The sequence below is a fragment of the Sitophilus oryzae genome, unplaced genomic scaffold (assembly GCF_002938485.1).
Source record: "Sitophilus oryzae breed Bouriz unplaced genomic scaffold, Soryzae_2.0 scaffold_1190_pilon_pilon, whole genome shotgun sequence".
In the NCBI taxonomy this organism is placed as follows: Eukaryota; Metazoa; Arthropoda; class Insecta; order Coleoptera; family Curculionidae; genus Sitophilus; species Sitophilus oryzae.
In genome coordinates, this window is record NW_022145827.1 from 1,667,618 (window position 1) to 1,688,395 (window position 20,778).

Below are 20,778 nucleotides of genomic sequence, written 5' to 3' on the forward strand. Positions count from 1 at the left end.
CAGAGGTTTTATGGAAAAGTCTCATCTAGTCAGACACGAGAGAATTCATTTGGAAGAGAAACCTTTCAAATGTTCTAGCTGTGATTACGCCAGTTCCAGAAGGGATAAGTTGAAAGAGCATTTTACCAGGCATCATGGAGAAAATGCTTCAGCAAAGGTAAACTAAAAGTGTTTAATAATTTATGGTAAATATCAAGTTTCTTTTCTGTTTGGTGAAGATTGCTTCTTAAGTTTTTAAAAAATTAGATTAACATTTAGTCATATTAAATCATGGTTTTTGTAAATATGAAACTGATCAGTAACATGCTTGCCAAACTAGTTCAATTTGATTTTGTGATCTTTTTTATTAGGGCTAATAGTTATAAACTAGTCGTGAATAATTTTATATTCAAAACATATCAAGTGTATATGCTACGGCTAAAATGAATACTTTGCTAGTTTCCAAACTAGCCAGCTATTTTGCAAAAAACGCTGTTATTTTGTGGGTTGGATGTTTGTTTGCAAAATAGCTAGCTAGATTGAAAAGTATAGTAGCTAGCCAAGTATCCATTTTAGCCGTAACATTCTAAGGGCTGGCAAAGGTTAGTCTTGGGTCGAGATTTCCGTATTAAGAAGAGTACAATGCGTTTACAATGTACTGAACAAAGATAGAACAGTAAACACGTTGCCAAACGTATGTAATAAACCGAGAAACTGTGCACATTGCTAAGCGACGTGGTAGGGGATATTATAGCAGATTTGTCGCAATCGACTGGTCGACCCAATCAGTACCTCTGTCAGTACTTAAAGTTCTAGGGAAAGGTGTACATCATGCGTTCAGTTTCACGATTTAATTACATCTCGTGATTTTTTATTTGTTTATTTATTAAAGAGTCGTTGTAATTTTCCCTATAGCTTGAAAAATTTTAAGTGCAAGTTAGAAATACTTGCATTTTTCGTAAAAACAAGTGGAATTGAATTGTGTTCGACAGTGGTCGCGCTATGGGAACTCTGAATTCAAAAATCGATATCTCGAAACCTATTAGAAATAACTGATTGTAGTTTTTTTCAAAAACTTTCTTAACATTTCTGCTATATTTTCTTCGCAGACAGTATGTGAAAATACCGGTCTTCAAAATAAAAAAAAGTTTCAATATCTAAAGTGGTTTAAAATTATAAAACAGCCTAATAGATTACAATTTGATATTTACAGAAAATCTACTACCACAGACACTGTAATACACAGTAAATCACACCAATCCTGGCAAATTAAAATGTCTCCCTTTCATAGTTTAATTCATAGATTAGTAATGTTCCCACTGAGCCCAAAGAATTTTAAAAAAGTGTTCAATATTATTAAACAAATCGCAAGAAAAAACAAAAGAAAATATTAATGAAAAATTTTGACTCAGCTAATTCTAAAGACAATAGCAATTATCGACTTTTAAACTACATTCCTAATGTAACTAACAAAATATCAAATAACCTCAATAAAATATTATGTAAAACTATTAACGTTAATAAAAGAAATTTCTTGCAACTCATTGTATAGTAAATAGTCACAAAATTAATGAAAATTCAATTAAGTTATTACATAGGGAAACAAAAGGTAGACGCTTAAATTACCTTGAACAGTTAGAAATACTAAAATCTGTTAAAAACGAAAATAATGTTAACGACCAACAAGGATTTCTAAACACATTTTTTATTATATATAGTTCCAGTGTAGTTAGACGACTAGTTTTTAAAAAACCCTTGAAAAAGGCCTAACAAGTCGAAACATATATGTAGAGTTAGTCACTCTTATTAAAAAAAAATTTTGAGACATCTAAAAGCGTGTTTTATTAAAATACTAATACTTAAGAGAAGTGTCTAGCCCCAGCAGGCAACTATTAAGCTTGACCAATCAGGATGGTTAGCGTGGTTGTTTGGAGTGTGTTAATTAATTTGTGTTTGGTCAAAAACTCTAACGTGATTGGTCGGGCTTAATAGTTGCCTGCTGGGACTAGACACAAGTGTTCTTAAGTTATGGCGTATTACGTGTTAAAAGTTCAGTTTTTAAATTATCGCAATTATGTACTGATGATTTCTCGTTATGAAAAAATGGACACTAACGATATCCTTATAATTCCATTTCAGATGCTCAAAAACATATCTAATCTGGTTATCTTTTCGAAAAAGTTTTTTAAAAATAAGCGGTTTGCGATCGTGATTTTATTTTACTTGATAGGGAAAGGCGTATCGGCAACGCCGCAACAGCACACCGTCGCATTTCCAACAAACTCACTCCGACTTAATAAGATCCCTGCGATTTACTTTCACACATGTAAATACCGACCCAAAAGTAACAGTTGCCAGCACGGTATATAATACCATACAATCGAAGAAAGAACGGCGTCAAAGACGTCATTTACATGACCCATACTTTATTTTTAATGGCGGTTACTCCCAGTTGGCCTTAAGAAGGTTGTAATTTATTTTTATATTGAGTAAAAATGATTTTAAATCATTGAACTTGATAAACACTGTGTGTGTTTCTTTATTTCAATGTTTTAAATGGTGTTTAAAACGCGAGAATTTTTTTTTAAATAGATTTGTGTGTCTGGAAATGGTCTATTCTTTTTTAATATTTTTCTAATGAGTGTTAATTTTGACCAGTTTTATGTCATTTTTAGTAAATGAAGTTTAGAGATTTTTGTCCATTGCCATTCCCCAGCCGTCTTTGACGCTGATTTTTTTTTCGATCATACGGCATATGTTATATGTGAAAAATATTTCTTGCAGGTACCATATAAGGCTAGACCTTTAAGAAATGGATCTAGTTCATCTTCATCATCCAGGCCTAAGTCACAGGTATTAGCTTTAAGAACTTTTTTTAAATATTTAATTGAACTGAACATAGTAAACATCAACTGTTAGAATAATAAAGTAGGAAAATTAGAAATTAATAAAAAAAAAATGATTAGATTAAAAACAATCTAAATAATTAAGATATCATATAATTCTAGAAGAAATATCACAGTGATTTCTTCAACTATAACTTGTATTTAATATATTATTGACACTAAAAAATCCTATTTATAAATGAAAAAGATATAATTTTATATATTGGCGTTACTTCAACTACAGCAGCGTATTTTACTTCTAAGATATTTGATATTTAATTAATACATATTTTTTTGTTGGTGCATTTAGACATTAGAATAAATTTTTAATAATTTCGCAGTCAGGTCCAGAGAGTGGTCCAGCCGCCACTTCAAATTCCAACTCGACAAACAACAACCCAGTTAACTTTTCCCAATCCAGTTCCGGAACTACGACCACATCTAGCAACGTAAACCAACCAATGGGCGGTCCAGAAATTCAAGAGTTGCTAATGCATCATCAAAATCATCCCACCCCAGCTGGTATGTCTCGACTTTGTCGCTTTTTAATATTACCATATAGGACTGAAAAGGAGTTATGAATAACTCAATAATATTTACCTTTCAGCTATAAACGCAGCTGCTTACCCGCACCATTTCGCGGAGCACGCCGCTGACTTTCATCACGCCCATACCCACGCCCACAACATTCATAACCAATTGCTGGCCTCGTCGGCGGCCGCAGCCGCGGCTACGCATACTCCCCGGGCTGGCGGGAGTTCGACAGGGCATAACAATAGTCACGTGATGCTGGCCAGGTCCAATCATTCCACTGCTACGTCTACGGCGGCCGCAGTAGCGGCGGCAATGATGTTGGATCCTCGTTTTCATCACAACACTGCGGTAAGACTATTTTTTTAATCGTTTTGTCTGTAGATATTATTCGCGATAATAAAAGACTGTAGAAACCGAATTCTTTAAATATACGAGAGAGATAATGGGGGGTAATTACCCCTTCCAGAAAGAAATTTATACAGACCGGACCACCGTATTAGTAACATAGGCAGAACCGGACAAATTGGCGTATACCCGTCCGCCGGATAAAAAGCAGGCGAAAAAATGCGATAAAATAAAATAGGTAGATATGTGATAAGAATGTTTCAGAATTTGTATTTATTCGTGTTTTAATAGCCAAAACGAATACATAGATTCTCGCGACAGTTCTCGTGTAAAATTTATTTTTTAAGTAAAATAATGGATGTTTACGAAGTTCGTGAGAAAATTCAAATTATAAAATGGTATTTCCAAAATAGGTCTTATCGGGATATACAAACAATTTTTCCACAAACTTTTGTAAACAGGCCAATTCCATCTTTACCTACTATGTCAAGAGTTATTAATAATTTTGCAACACATGGGTGCGTGTCCCGACAAAAACACAAAAAGCCTGATGTGTTGATTAATGAAGAACAGGAGTTAAAGCAAGTGTTCATTTGTGCTACCGCGGATCAAAATCTCCGTTTTCAAGTAATCAAATTGCTGAGGTGGTTGCCCTGTCCACAATGCCCGTATTGTTCAAGAATATTTGAACAATACTTTTCCCAACCGTTTAATTAGTGGATATGGAACTATTTTGTGGCCCACTAGATCACCAGATCTTTCTCCCAATGATTTCTTTTTGTGGGGTTATGTAAAATCCAAAGTGTATGGTCATAATAGGGCTAATAATCCGGATGAGCTTCAAGTAAAAATACGAGAGGCTTTCCAAACTATTAACCCTAATATGTTAGCCAATGTCAGACGGGGATTTTACGACTGCCTAGGCTTCTGTCTAGCACAAGAACACTTGTTATAACTTTTTTTTTTTATTTAGAGTAATATTTTAGTTTTTTTTTGGGTTTAGAGAATTTATTTATTTTTAGTTTGGGCTTGTAAACACAATCAAATAATAAATATTTAAGTATTTTTATTTTAAATGTTACCTTAAGTGAAGGTAAACACTTAAAATGAAAATAATAAATACTCGGCACTCCTCGCGTCGTATTCCTAGTCTGTCACGACCGACCCGTGCAAGCACAACTGCAACTGCGTACTGCCTGACCAGCCGACTAGCCGGCAGTGAATCTCAAGTACGAACGCAAATCGGGTAAACGTAAATTCGTCCTGCTATGTTACTAGTAGCCTGGTCTTCTCTGTATATTTGATATCAATTAAACTTTTAGTTAAGTAATCGGCTTTTAAATTCATTGTTGCCAACCATGGACATATTCCGCGCCGCGCTAACTAACTGGAATTTAAATTTCGCGTTGGGAATTCAGATTTATTTACTTATTTCCTGACATTGTCATTCGTTTTGATACTTTAGTTTTGTATTACGAGTTTTGGATTTAAATAAATAGTGTTGTGATACTTTAAGCTTCAAAATATTTAATACCAGACCTTGCTCTTTTAATGCGAAGTGTACAAGATAACTTAATAGCTGTAAAAAACTTATTGCAATTTTATTGGAATATTTTGAACGGGAAAGAGGTAGTAATAGCCCTTTATGTCAATTAAGTGCTGTTAAGAAGGTGAGTTTTATTGATGTAAATAATAACTGTTTATATATTTATAATTAATTTATTTTTGTTTCCTAAAATATTTTGATTAAAAGAAAATATACAAAAGTGGGCAAAGCTGTGCGGGTCAAGCTTAATCACGTGACTAAAAGTTTATTTGGTAGTGAGTTTATTTAGTAGTGGTTGGTTTGTTATTAAGTAAATATGTATAGTCTATAAAATGAATAACTTTGAATTTTGACCTTTATTTTTTACCAACATGGCAAATATAAAATCCCTCTATCAAAAAAAAAAGTTACTGATATTTTTTAAATTGAGTGCCTGAACGAATCAGATAGGTAACTCTTTTTACCTTCGTGAAATAGAAAAGGAAAGTCCTAAACGAAATGTCATAATTGTCAAAAGTAAAATGTCATCAGCTTTTGACATTTCTAAATATCAGACAACAAAGAAAAATGCAATGACTACTGCAATGACAATGCAAATAACACCCGAGAGCAAATTTTTACCATGGCACCAAACAGTGCCGTGGCCATATTTTTTTCTTAACTTAGCTGGTTGAAGGGATATTTATATTTTTGATAAATGTTTTGACTACGCCTATGGTGTAGGCGGTGGCATCATACTAATTAATTACGAAAAAAACGTATTCAAATGTTAACAAAAGGTACAAAACTAGTATATATAATATCAGAAAAAAATTAATACTACAAAAGCCCACGGGAACTGTCAAATTCAAAGTTATTCGTTTCACAGACTTTATCACAACACCAGGAATATAAAAAAAAATTGGCGCCAGGAGGCACGTCTAGCCGCCCATACTAAAATATGTTAATAAAAAGTTGGTAGGCAGTTCTTTTAGTTTCAAAGTAAAGGAATTTTTCCCATTTTGATCCGCGGTTATTTCCCCTATCCGCCACCTGGGGTCGCGTCCGATGGGAGTTCTCTACACGGATTTTCTCAAAAACGGACTACGGAAACACGGAATATCTCAAAAAGTGCGACTTTGACTGATTTTGATGTTATTACAAATTTTGTTGCAAATATTATTCCTTATCTTAAATTGAAAACCGCGTTTCGCTAGCTACTGTAATTTTGGAGTTGCGATTTTTCAAAATTTTTAACCCTCTCCCATACCCCCTTACCAACCCCCACCCCCACAAAAAACTAATGGCTATATTCTCGGGTGCCACAGTATTTAGTTAGTGTGCCAAATTTACTACGTTATAATCGGTTTAGCGGTTTTTGAGTTATCTTGTTACAGACAGACACCATATAATAAAACAGAAAATATTTTGTATTCAGGTCATTTATGACCCAAATAACTAATTTTGAGTGAAATTAAAAAACCTTTTTTTTTGCCGATCTTAATAGCCTACCGTACCTGTTGGTATGGTGGGCTAAAAATAATTTATTGGATATTTTCTATTTTATTTTCTAATTTTGTCATATTTTTAGGCCCCTTACCACCCCTCTACTACCCCAGTTTCTATGGCAATGGCGGCCGTACAGTCCTCTCAACAAATCCAAGCGTCCGGCCCTGCCGGGGAGTACCCGCCGAGTTTGCAGAACTGTATGACATTATTTTAATACTTCGCCTAGATATATCTGTCGATGGAAAACGTCTGTTATATGTTTCATCAATTTGAACATAATTCCTATTATAACCACTTGTAATGCAGTACCTTGAATCGTCTAATCTGTAATTTTTCAAACGTTGTAAAATTTGGATTTGTGAAAATTAGATTTTAGGGTAAATACAGGAAATAAACTGTTTGATAGTAAAATGGAGTTTTTTAATTAAAATTTTATTAAATTTATAGACTGGGAAATTATTTATTTATATAGGTATTATTTTATTATGATAATTTATCTCTTACTAAATTTGATAAATGCATATTGAAAATGTTGTAAGGAATTCATCTAATTTATTTCACTATAGATCGATTTTTTTCGTAACATAATATCGATACTGTTGCTCCTCTCTAACTTTGACAATCAAGTGATTTAACCTAACCTATCTTTTTGAAATCGATTTCTAACTTGTTTACTAATTTTTCTTGTTTTCTTTTACTAGAATTTAATTATTTTATCGGTGTGAAATGTCGTTAGCATCGAAAATAACCCTCACAGGATCTGTAGCATTTGCTGTCGGTATAGTTAGTTATGTTCACTATAAACAATACAGTGATCGGTGAGTTTCTTTCATTCAATTTACTTTATCTTTTACCAAAATACATATTTTATAGGGAACAATTGCACCAAGGCGTTTTGAATGATATCGAAAGAAGGCAGCGTAGAAAGGCTGAAAACTTGTACAACCTACAGAAACAAATTGATTTAACGAAACAATTAAAGAAATCACAATACGACAGTTCTGATGTAACATAAACATTTCTAAAAGTTTATTTTTATGTACAGTAGGAATAAATAATGTTAATTTTGAAAAATTTTATTTAAACTACATTATATTGTCACCATTATCAGCCCAATGTACTCTTCTGTTTTCGAGATTACTGAATCCAATGCCAAAATTCTTGTGTAATTCTTCCATCGAGGCTCTAGTATACTGTTCTTCATAATACTTCTTGTATCTTCGGACTAGGACAATACAGCAAATAATAAAAATAAGTTGCACAATAATCCATGTAATAATTAAGCCAATTACTAACGAATAATCCATACAGACTTCATCAGTTTTGTAATCTAGAATGTATAGATGTGATACTAAATTCGGTTTTAGATTTAATAGAATACTCACTGTAACCTGCAACTAATATTTTAGTATCTCTATCACCAACAATTAGTCTGTCTGAATATGAGTTTGGGTTTCTGACAACCATAATATATTCAAGAGGCATTTGATTTGTTACAGATGATTTGCTATTGTAATTATTATAATATGTTTTATTTTTGATGCCATTTGACCTGATTGTAGTACTTCCATTAATAGTTTCTAGAACTGGAGTTAAAATTGCCCTTTTTCGTCGGCCATATGATTCTATGTTATTTCCACAATTTATCTAAAAATATAGAATATTATGATTCTCGTCAATTGTAAATTTATTTATGTTCTCTTACTGGATTGCACACATCAGTACAAAATTGTATAATTACACTAAATCTCACTACTGGCGAAGATGCGAATTTAAAGGCTTGAAAAATCGCAGTTAATTTTTTAGTGTCATTTGTAGTTTCTTTTTTTAAAGCTGGAAAAATATTAAGGTTTGGCGGACAGCCTCGATCGTCTAATAGAAATATAGATTCATCTCCTTTTTCAGTCATTGCTATAAGATGACTAGCCCAGAGATCATATGTATCTAAAAGCACAGACATCTCATGATAGTATTTTTAGAAACAAAAACAACCTTACTTACTTGTTTTTTCTTTAAGTTCAATAATCATTTGTAATTCTTGTCCTATTTGCGAGTCAATGGTTTCTTCTTGGGACCTCAAATCAACGACTTTCATCTCTACTACCGGAGCTACAGTTTCGTTTGATGCAGTGTTTAACAGTGTACTGCCTTTATTAGGAAGGGATCTAAAAAGTGTTAAGTCTGAGCACTTTGTTTCGTTCTAATGGCAACTAAGTACAAAAAAAAATAAAAGGTGTCTCATAGACGAAGGAATTGTAAAAATCAATACATATCCATATTATTTTATCATAAAAAGCTTCAAATAAAGTTTTCTGTTTTAGAGTATTACTCCAGTATTTAAAAAACGGGTGCCAAAGAAAGAGAGTCAATAATTGTCCTTTATTATTTTAAGAATACTTTTAAATATACATGGAGATTTAGCTTACAGGGAGCTTATTTTTTAATTTTATACTAACATTTCTTGTCTTTTAAATGACCTGTTTTTTTACTCTTTCGTTGAACTTTTCGGAATAGTGAATTACCCTGTTTAGGACACATTAACAGAGAAAGCGTAATGACCGCGACTCAAAAGGAATAGGTATTGTATGAACTTATAAATATATTGTATTATTAATTGAAGCTATTTTGTTAACTTACGATGAAATTTTAACTCCTGTACCAATTAGAACTTTAGATTCGTTTCCAAAGATGCACCCAACTTTTATTATTCTGTCCGAGCGTGTCTGTATAAGTGCGTTGTATTGTATCACTAATGTCCCAGCCAATAGAGTTCTAAAATAAAAAAAATATATATCATTATAAAATTTTTACTTTTATTTTTTGTTAGAAGCGTAAATAATAGACAAGTATAAAACATGTTTTTTTAACACAATTTGTTAGGATATGATGTACCATTTCATTCTATTTATTATACAGGGTGGTCCGAATTGTATTCCGGAAACTTCGGCAATATATTCTGCAGATAAAAATAAGTAAAAAAGTTTGTATAAAGGTATGTCCTAAAATGCTTACTTTCGGAGAAACAGGGTGTAGAAGTTTCATTTTTATTTAGATTTTTTCCAAATAATTTCGTAGTAAATAAATAACGTCAATATTTGGATGAAAATTGCTGTCTGGGAGTTTTTTGACATGAGAAATTTGATTTTGATGTCAATATGACTGCTACTAGTAGAGGGCGCCACCTACATATTTTTAATGGTTCATTGGTTTGATGAGTAATAACTTTTTGTCCGTACCTGTATAAAAGTACTGAGTAAAAAAATATACATTTACGACGTTTTTTACGTAATAAAGGTTTCTTGGTCTCTCGAATCCCTGTCATCATTGACATAAATTAAACATGTTGACTAAATAGTTATTAGATTGAAATCATAAATTTGAAATGTTTTTGTGTTAAAAGTTCAACAGAAACTGTTTTATCATCATTTTTTGCAGAAAATTGTGATTTTAAAAAAAAAATAAAAATTGGTCCGGGGTTCAAACCTCACGCTGACCAAGACTTTTTTATATTTTTTTTTGCTTATAGCGTGATCTTATTGCATTGGTTTCACTCTTTTTGGTTGGATTGATTTAGTTATTTGACGGGTTGGTTAGCGTGATTATTTGGAGGGTGTTAATTCATTGGTTAGTTGGTTATTTGGTGGGGTTGGTTGGTTTTTACTAATTTATATTTGTTTTTTAAATTTTTTTATCAATGTCGAGGTTAGTTGCGTTGGTTATTTGGTGGGGTGGATAGCGTAAATAGCGTTGGTTAGTCCTTATAAAATTCTTATATTTCATAAAGCCGTCAAGTGCGTCACATCAACGACGTCATACCTATTAACGGCATTTTAGTAAGCTACCGTTTAACAGCAGTTTAAGTACAGCCAATTTATTATTTCAGTGAAATAATTATCTACTCAGCGTGTTTATTTTTCGTCAATAATGACATGTATTGACTGTTTTCATTCTAAATATCTTAAGAGCGTTTGCTCGTAGCGGTTTTTACAGAGAGATATTTTTTACGTAAAAAGTGTTGGAAATGTATATTTTGTCACTCGGTAGTTTTATACAGGTACGGACAAAAAGTTATTACGCTTCAAAACAGTTAAAACACATGTAGGTGGCGCCCTCTACTAGTAGGAGTCATTATTAACATCAAAATCAAATTTCTCATGTCAAAAACACCCAGACACCAATTTTCATCCAAATATTGATGTTACTTCAGAAATTATTTAGAAAAAATCGAAATAAAAATGAAACTTCTACACCCTGTATCTCCGAAACTAAGCGTTTTAGGACATACATTTATACGAACTTTTTTACTTATTTTTATCTGCAGAATATGCTGCCGAAGTTTCCGGAATACAGTTCGGACCACCCTGTATATTCTATTTCATTCTACACAATGGGAAATATTTGATTTTTTTAAGAAGATGCAATAAATTAACCTGGAAAAAAAATTGAGGAGTATCTTTCATTTCCGAATTTATAAAGAAAATTTAAACTATTATAAAACTGTATTATAAAAGTAGAGAAAATATGTAAGAAATAACTAGTTGGTTTTTGTTCACACAAACCAGCTTATTAAAAGTGTTTGAGGATCTCATTCGGATACTAAACGATTTAAGTAAGTTGTATAATTGTAGAATGTAAAATGTTTAGGAGGGGGGTTAATCACCGCGACCTTACAGACCTATTGTGTGTCATGAGTTATAACGAGTTATAAATCATCATATACAGTCTCAAGGTTTGACAAAAACTAGTATCTGAGACGGCTCCACAGAGACCAGCTCTCCATTTCCCCATAGAATCTGCATTCGCCGTTTTTTCCAGCTTTAACCTACTGAGGTTTTCGTTGAGGAGACAGTGTCCTGTTAAAAACCCTGTGACAATCTGAAGATTGTTTTTATTTAAATCAAGGAAAATTTTTTTATTTTTCTCGATCGTAAATTCTGAGGAACTTGTATTTAATTGTAAGGTAATATCGTCGGTGAAACGTGATAAACTGCTAACTCCATTATTCCTAATTTTACAGGAGAGCAAAAAATCTCGGTACAAAAAAATATGTACACATGTAGGAGGTATTTTGATGCGTTAATATGATAAAGTGATAAGAATTTTATTTGCTGGGGAACAATAAAACTCAATATTTCGTGTTGCGTCATTTTTTTCAGACACAATAGGGAGATAGCAGATATTCGTCTTGCAGAAATAAGAAATAAAAATATACTTCTGGAGATAGCAACTTTTATTGTTTGAAATTTTGAAAATGGAAATGAATATTACCCAAACAGATTTAGAAATAATCAATTAAATTTAAAAAATATGATATTCATAACCATATATTTATAATATCGTCGGTCTAGAAGCAAAACATACAAGTCCAAAAACGAATAAATTTTTAATGAAAATTTTAAAATTTTTTGCATTTTTAAAGAACTGAAGTAGCAGAATTTTAGACTTAATGAATATGAAAATAATTTAAAAATTAAACTTATAATTCTTAGAAGATATGGTATCCTTCCATGCTTATCCTAATTTTTATACAACGGTAGTAGACCGAACTTGGAAGACCAGTGCGTGATTTTATTAAATTTTTATTACTTTTCTCCTTACTTTTTTAATTTTTATAAAAATTATGTATCATTTACGATTAGGTATTATGGAAATTCTTGTACAAGTAAGTAATGTTATTTAAACTCTTTATAGCACGCCGATATTGCTCGTATATAGAGAATTTCGTTTTTCCCCTTACCCTTTACGGATACCCCGTATTTACAGAACGGATCGATGCAGTGTCGGACTGGCCATATTATATAGATAACTATTAGGGGGTGGCCAGCCTTCGCGGGCCCCCTTTATAGTTCATTATTTATTCTTAACAATATTTGCTTTTGCATTTCATTATGGAATTTACATTGCATTGGTTTACCTTGCATTAGGGTATAGTCTGTCCAACGAGAAGATTCTTGACAGTGATAGATGTGTCTGTCATTTTAATTTCAAAGTGGTTTATTTTATTTTACAAAGAAATAAGTTGGTACAACTGGAACGCATAGCAGGAAATTAATATATTTAAAATTTGACTGACAAGTAATTACTTCAAAATATTGTGAAAAAAAACTGTATAAAAGTGAAAAAATGTAATCGAGTTATTTTATTTAATAAAAAACGGTATGTGTTAATACAAAACAAACACGAACAAGACACCACATATACTAAAAAAATAAAAAAAAGAACTATTTCTTACTTTCAAGCTTTATGAAACTTCCCGCATTTATGATTATATTTATAAATATAACTTATATACAAATACAAATTTGTAATATTCCACAGGAAAAAATAAAACAACATAAATAAAACAAACTATTATAATAAACAAACTACTTTTTGACATTATTTTTCTGCAGTACTAAAATACATTATTTACCTATCGTGTGATGTCGATATTTTATAGCTACTCCAGTTTTTAGTATGTGTTTAGTATGGTCACGTATGGTCCTTCTACCATATTCGAGATGCACTTATCTACGACGAGATGGTATACGAACTTTATTGACGGTAACTTTATTGGTGTATAAGACTTTCTGCCTGGGCAGCGAGTATTAACCATAAACTGTGCTCTAGGTCTACAGTTAATTTTCACTCGATTCTTCCTTCACTTGACTTCAAAAGACACAAAACACACGTAATAACACGAATCAAAATACATCATCTTCCAAAACGCAGGGTATTTGACAAAAGTTGACACAAAATTATAACCTATAATTTGACAAGACTTTGACAAGCGTCAAAAATCTGAAGGCGAGTTCATACGCATCGGCGTCCGTTTGTCGTTCATCGTTCCGTCAAACCAATAAAATTGAAATACCTTCTGTTATTTTTGAAATAAACCAATAAAACTGGTTAAAAACAACAAGAGACGACGCATGACGGGTTTATATTTAAACCCATCCGTAGTTAACTTAAAAATTATTACAAACTTTTTTTAGTAAAATAAATAGATTGGTACGGGACGTCATCTGCTTTTCTTCTGTCATCGTCTGTCGAAATCTTACCTGAGAAAAAAAAACAGAGTATAGTTCCCTAATTTCTATACAGGGTGAGTCTTAAATAAGTGCAAATATGTTCAGGGCTGGCAAATCTCGATAAAAGAAACATAATATTTTCTCTTTACCGTTTTTTCAAATAAATCCAAAACAACCAAGTTATTTCACTTTTAAAATTTCCAATTTTTTGCTATAATTTTGAAAATCATTGGATTTCCTTTCTTGTAAATTTAATGTATTACCTATGTTACCATATTACAAACAAAGTATGTTTATAAACTAAAAATTTAAAAAAATATATTTTTTTTTAAAATTCCAAATTTAAAAAAAAATCGCGCAAAAAACCTCGTAATCGTGTTTCTTGGGTCGAAATATACTACCCTAAAAATATTTGCACTTATTAAGACTCACCCTGTATATAATAGGGAAAAATTGACCAAAACGCAAGGCGAAAAAATACGCAAAAAAAACACACGGGCCCCTCCTTATATTGCCACCCGGGCCCCTTTGGCCTAGTGCAACCCTGGATCGACGTACTGTACTAAAAAAACATACGACTAAGAATCTATGTGTTTGCTTTAGCATGATCGTAACGGAAATTAGGGAGATAGCAGCATTTCGGTGGCTATTTCAGATCACTAGGAGTTAGCAGATATTATTGAGTTAAAATAAAAAATTTTCTTTAATGGGAAAAAATACGTTTGCTTTCCCTACTTATAGAGTATTTTTTTCTCTTTCTAATGGTATAAAAAAAACTTTTTAACGTAAAAAATGGAGTTAGCAGGTTCTCACCTTTCACTGACGATATGTTATGTACTGTTATGTACATACGACGTTAAATAATATTTTCAGGACTGCAGATACATTTTTATTTGAAAAAATAATTATAGATTGCACTCATAAAATGATAAAAATTACAATCAGAAAACTACAAAAAATCAAGTGTTTTGAAATGAAATTCCAATTTTTATTCATTTTATATTATTTAATTCAAGAATACGGGTAGCTTAGTATCTATAATAAGACCTTTTAATATATTTCTGTGTCCTTATAGGTAAGTATTTGTGTAATTTGGTTATACTGTATATTAGTTCAGCGTGTTTAAATCTATGATAAACTCATTATTACAACATACACCATCGCACATGACGTAGGTAATAGACCTTTAAGTAAGTAACGCCTAATTCATAGATAACGTGTCGTGATCTATTTCATCCTTGACATCAATATCTTTATGAAAAAATAATAAGTACCTACAGTACCTACCTGTTAGTAGGGCTGTCAGCTTTAATTATACCACATTGGCTGGTGAGCAAAGGTAGTTTCAGTGTGATAGTGTTAAATTTTCCTTGGCCCCATACAAAACATTGCGGATTTTCCGAATTCCCTTGCATGTATAATTTCCCTCGAAATTCTAGTTCGGGCTGATAACGTATCGTCATGTAACTTTCACTACATGACACACTAACTAAAATTAAAAAAGTTTAATATTGTTAATATTTGTTTTTTATTCACAAAAAATAATAAACCAATCGAAAAAAGTTAAGGATATTGTGTTTTCGCTAGGAAGAAAATTTTTTGGAAGAAATGTGTTCTAGCTATTAATACCTATATCGTTTATGTTTAAAAAAAATACTGTTTGTCAACGTAAAAAATTGTACGCAAAAAATATGCATAAAAGGCATTATCATCAAAAATGTACATTTAATTTTTGTTTACAATAGAATTTGTTTGCGTGTTGCTAAGCGGCAGTTTGCGATATTGTGGTTATTCTGTCATGGATAATATGAACAGACCTCATTTAACAGTAGACGAAGCAAATCAAGCCATTGGGTTGCTTCTTAGCGGTTCACGACAGATCGATGTGGCTAATGGATTTAAACTCAGCTAAAGTGTAATTTCTAAACTTAAAAACCGATTTAATGAGACTGGATCTGTCATGGAGAGGCATAGGACCAAGGTTGACAAATGCTAGGGAGGACCGAAGCTTAATGAGAGGAGCTAGGATGGATCCTGCAAGAAACTACACGTTGCTCAGCCAGGACCTTTTGGCTGCCAGCGGGGTACGTATTGCCCCCCGGACAGTCTTAAATCGATTAAAAAACGCAGGTTTGCATTGCTATAGGCCTATAAGACGCCCTCCGTGATTCTCCAATGATGTCAGCATAAATTTCACCTGTCATTGTACCTTCACAGACATACAATTCCGTTTGGCCTCCATAGAAAATTTCACCCCAGATCATTACACCTATAATTCCAAAGGGATGCCCTTCTTGAACATATCGGTTGTTAAATCTTGTATTTCTTAGTCTGCACACACGAACTGTGTACGTCTATCAGTACGAAGACAAAAGCGGCTTTCATCGCTGAACATCGCAGTATACCACTCATCATTCCAGTTAGCTCTTTCATTACACAAGAGCAAACGTTAGCAGTCTCATTAAATCGGTTTTTAAGCCTAGAAATTACACTTTAGGTGACTTTAAATCGATCAGCCACATCGATCTGTAGCGCACCGCCAAGAACCAACCCAATGGCTTGAGACTTAATTTGCTTCCTGTATTGTTAAATGACGTCTGTTCATATTATCGATGAGAGAATAACCACAATATCGCAAACTGCCGCTTATCAACACGCAAACAGTTCTATTCTAAACAAAAATTAAATGTACATTTTTGTGCTTTTCTTCCTAGCGAAAACACAATATCCTTAACTTTTTTCGAGTAGTTCATATGGCAACTATAGCCTTCATTCCAGCATACTAATGTATGCTGGAATGATGGCTATAGTTTCTTTTAGATGTATATTTATTTAATTAAATTAATTTCTTCATTCTGCCTATTATAATAGATAAATATACCTATGATCGAATAAAAACGGCGTCAGCGATGGCTATGAAATGACGATCGATGACATTTCCCATATAATTGTACCTTTGAATAAGAAGACTAAGGAAGGAGCATATCAAAAATCTTAGGTACACCGCGATGGGCCTCAAATATGGCCGACTTAAATTCCGGTTTATCAGTGTCGTTCTAATTTTATTTAAAAAATGTAAAACTATGATGTAGGGTAGACGTGGGGTAGACTCAATAATTTGTTGTTTTATTTTACGTTGTGAATAAATGTTGGTAGTTATTAAAATTGTTATAAAAATATATAATTCTAATAAAAATAAATAAGTTATAATAAGTATTTATTACCATAAACATCCGATACGCTACTGAAGCAGGTAAGTCAAATTAACGTATCTAAATTCTTTGACATCTAATCTTTGACAAGTAATAAATAAAAGCTAAAATGCAAAAAAAATATATAATTTAGTTAATTTAAGTGAATTTCATAAATGATCGGTTTACTACACGTATGTATATTATATAGTCACTTACTAGCAAAAAGTTGTTCCATTATTTCACTCAATTTTTGCCGAGATCTACCGCACGCTACACAATCAACTATTTTAGAGTCTTTTTCGATAAATCGCGATAGTGTCACTGTTAATTTAAGTGCTGCCACAATTTCCATCTAGATTTACTACCTTTATACAACTATCAGTAGTAGAATAAATAATAAATAACATAAAATAAGCTCCGTAAAGACTGACAAATCCACAAAATTTCAAATCAAATTCAAATGTGTCAAATGAATCGTCAAACAGAACTGTCAAGGATCCCCACCCTAGAGTGCTTTTATGGTGCTTTTTCCGCCCACCATGCATGAATACATGGATAGCATTATGATCCTTCCTTAGTCTTCTTATTCAAAGTCATTTTACATATAAAATGACAGCGATCTTTATTTCATAGCCATCGCTGACGCCGTTTTTATTCGATCATACGGTATATTTCTCTAAATATATTCTTAGTTCAATTAAAAAATATTTAAATTATTCTTTTAAATGCTTATAAAAATGGTCATATAGCACAAAAATGAGATAAAATGAACACTTTGTAGACATAAAAATAAATATAAAATTGCCTTTTTGCATATGTCTAATACATTTTGTTCTTCTATTAAATCACGATCCAAAGAAAAAATAGCAAAGGAAAAATTATTTTACTTTAATCTGAAAATGTGGTGCGAACTGTATTCCGGAAACTTCGGCAGTATATTCTGCAGATAAAAATAAGTAAAAAAGTTCGTATAAATGTATGTCCTAGAATGTTTGCTTTCGGAGATACAGGGTGTAGAAGTTTCTTTTTTATTTCGATTTTTTTCCAGACAAATTCTGAAGTAACGTCAAAATTTGGATGAAAATTGGTGTCTAGAAGTGTTTTGATATGAGAAATTTGATTTTGATATCAATATGACTCCTACTTGTAGAGGGCGCCCCCTACATATTTTTTAACTAGTTTGAAAAGTAATAACTTTTCGTCTGTACCTGTATAAAACTAGTGAGTAAAAAAATATACATTTACGACGTTTTTTAAGTAAAAAATGTCTCTTGGGAAAAATCGCTACGAGTAATGGTTCTCGAGATATTTGGAATCGAAATTGTCAGTACATGTCATCATTGACATAAATTAAACTTGTTGACTAAATAGTGTTTAGACTGAAATCATAAATTTGAAATGTGTTTGTGCCAAAAGTTCATTAGAAACTGTCTTATCATAATTTTCTCGAAGAAAAATGTATAATTAATTTAAAAAAATAAAGTTTCATTTTCACTCAAATAACTATCTACTCAACATGTTTATTTTTAATCAATAACTGTATTCTGATATGTATTAACTATTTCCAATCTAAATATCATAAGAACGGTTGCTCATAGCCACATTTTTTACGTAAAAAATCACAGAAATGTATATTTTTTCACTCAGTAGTTTTATACAGGTACGGACGAAAAGTTAACCTTCAATAATTAAAATTTCAATAAGTTTTACCCTCAAAACATTTAAATCACATGTAGTGGCGCCCCTACAAATAGGAGTTATATTGACATCAAAATCAAATTTCTCATGTCAAAAAACTCCCAGAAACCAATTTTCATCCAAATATTGACGTTACTTCAGAAATTAATTGAAAAAAATGAAAATAAAAATGAAATTTGTACACCCTGTATCTCCAAAACTAAGCATTTTAGGACATACATTTATACGATTTTTTTTACTTATTTTTATCAGCTGAACTGCCGAAGTTTCCGGAATACAGTTTGGACCACCCTGTATATCTCCAGATGTAGTATGTTCTACTGCAATCAGGTTATTTAGTTATAAAACCAATGGCACATAATGTATACCTAAATTAATAATATAACAACAAACCATTAAGTTATCAGAAAGTACTGAAAACTACTTCAACAGGCTATTATTTAATCAATGATATTGTATATTTTTTTTGCTACTAAGAATGTTATTATTAACTACAATAATTATATTAATGTCTATTATCATAAATAAATGAATAAATGGTTTCGTTTGTCTTTTATTTTATATCGCTAAGTAACAGTTTTATTATTAATGACAAACACTCAAGGGCATTGCACATAGATTACTAGGAAGAAAATAATAGAGACTATTATAAATAATGTAACTTAGGCTTACTGTTTAGACATCTAGCTTTCTCGTAGTATTTGGAATCTGATGAAGGTTCCAACAACTTTGGTCCATGTAATTTACTATCCTCACTATGCAGCAAGCAAACATTATTGGTTTTGCCACTGATAATGCTGAAGCCTCTACAGTTAAATCGATTGAAAGACTCGCAGAGTATTTGACATTCCTCTTTGGTTTTCTGCGTATATAATAAGTCTGCATGACTTAAAATTACGTTTTTCGTATTCCTCATAAGCGCAATAATCTTTGGTTCCATAATCTAAAACGAAACAATAATAGTTTTTATAAAATCATTAGTTATCTGCCTGTTGATTCAATACCTGAATTTGCACATTGGTTTCGAAATATTCATCATCAAAAGTCGATACTCTATAGGAGTTGGGCATTAAGTGTCTATCGGAATCACTTAAAACACAAGTACCGACACTTCTGTTTGTTTCTGGGACGTTGTAACTAAAGTTTATTTTTAAATTTGATAGATTTGCATTGGAAGCTTTTTCGTTTAGGCATTCCTGTTGACACGCGGTTCTGGTTAAGTTGTTTGGCAGTATTTTTGTGTCGTGCCTATTAAAGTCGATCCTGGCACTCTTTCGAAGATCCATGACTTGTTACAAGGTATATCTGAAAAGTTATAAAATTGATGGATAGTTTTCGTATATAATACTACGAGTGCATACAATAAGAAGTTTTTTTTTTCTGTTTTTCTGTCCACATACAATGTTTTACGTCATACGTTTTGATTGACTAGGTAAGACTGACAGGTAAAAAATTACGTTTAAGTAGAGCTTAATGCTCATTTTTTTCTTCTTAACTGCACGATATAGAAATAAAAATATGAGGAAACTAGATACACTAGATCAATTTTATTTTTAAATTAGTAAGGGAATAGGAATATAGAGGGTGTCCCATTATTTCGTGGGCATAGACTACTACGTATTTTTGGAATCAAAATCAGTTCATTGGACACAATTTACCTCTATACAAAAGTGCTTCGTTTGTCCGTTAGAGGGCATCAAACTTAGAAAAATAAACAATTTTTTTTCAAATATTTTAAAAACCGTTATTCCGATTTGAACGAGATTTTAGGTGTCTATATTTTGCAAAGTGCTTTAACATTTGATTTTCACAAAAATCAAGAAAAAGTACAGGAAGGGTGAAAACTACCCCCACCCCTACATAAATTTTAGTATAAATATTTCCAACTCAACCAACGACCGATGTTTTTTTCATAAAATTGTGCTTCTAGTATTTACTACCTACATTTTTTGTCCCTTGTAAAAAACGCAATCGCGCATACTTTTTGACGAAAAAAGTTATTTTTCCGAAGCTGACTTCCAATTTCTAATTAAGGTTTTTGTCACATCAAGCTATACAGGGTGCTGCAAATTCGAGGTACGGACATTGGTATCTCGGTA

General features: G+C 31.9%; 3 protein-coding genes across 3 annotated transcripts in view; 2 read left to right on the top strand and 1 right to left on the bottom strand.

Moving 5' to 3' along the window:
- The first annotated feature begins 6 nt into the window (after window positions 1-6).
- LOC115891709 (pair-rule protein odd-paired-like) lies at window positions 7-7,182 on the top strand. The gene is made up of 5 exons (XM_030912250.1): window positions 7-157; window positions 2,764-2,832; window positions 3,206-3,386; window positions 3,472-3,746; window positions 6,860-7,182. Exons 1-5 carry the CDS (start codon window positions 11-13, stop codon window positions 6,989-6,991), a joined length of 804 nt encoding a protein of 267 aa, XP_030768110.1. The 5' UTR covers window positions 7-10; the 3' UTR covers window positions 6,992-7,182.
- A 190-nt stretch (window positions 7,183-7,372) lies between these two features.
- LOC115891710 lies at window positions 7,373-7,851 on the top strand. The gene is made up of 2 exons (XM_030912251.1): window positions 7,373-7,595; window positions 7,651-7,851. Exons 1-2 carry the CDS (start codon window positions 7,504-7,506, stop codon window positions 7,790-7,792), a joined length of 234 nt encoding a protein of 77 aa, XP_030768111.1. The 5' UTR covers window positions 7,373-7,503; the 3' UTR covers window positions 7,793-7,851.
- LOC115891723 overlaps window positions 7,828-20,778 on the bottom strand; it is a 29,177-nt gene continuing 16,226 nt past the window's right edge. The window contains exons 2-9 of the mRNA XM_030912262.1: window positions 19,684-19,950; window positions 19,352-19,622; window positions 15,075-15,276; window positions 9,415-9,549; window positions 8,779-8,942; window positions 8,483-8,721; window positions 8,163-8,424; window positions 7,828-8,107 (exon numbers count right to left, since the gene is read on the bottom strand). Coding sequence (XP_030768122.1) covers window positions 7,863-8,107; window positions 8,163-8,424; window positions 8,483-8,721; window positions 8,779-8,942; window positions 9,415-9,549; window positions 15,075-15,276; window positions 19,352-19,622; window positions 19,684-19,950 — 1,785 coding nt within the window. The 3' untranslated portion in view covers window positions 7,828-7,862. The remainder of the gene's footprint in view (window positions 8,108-8,162; window positions 8,425-8,482; window positions 8,722-8,778; window positions 8,943-9,414; window positions 9,550-15,074; window positions 15,277-19,351; window positions 19,623-19,683; window positions 19,951-20,778) is intronic.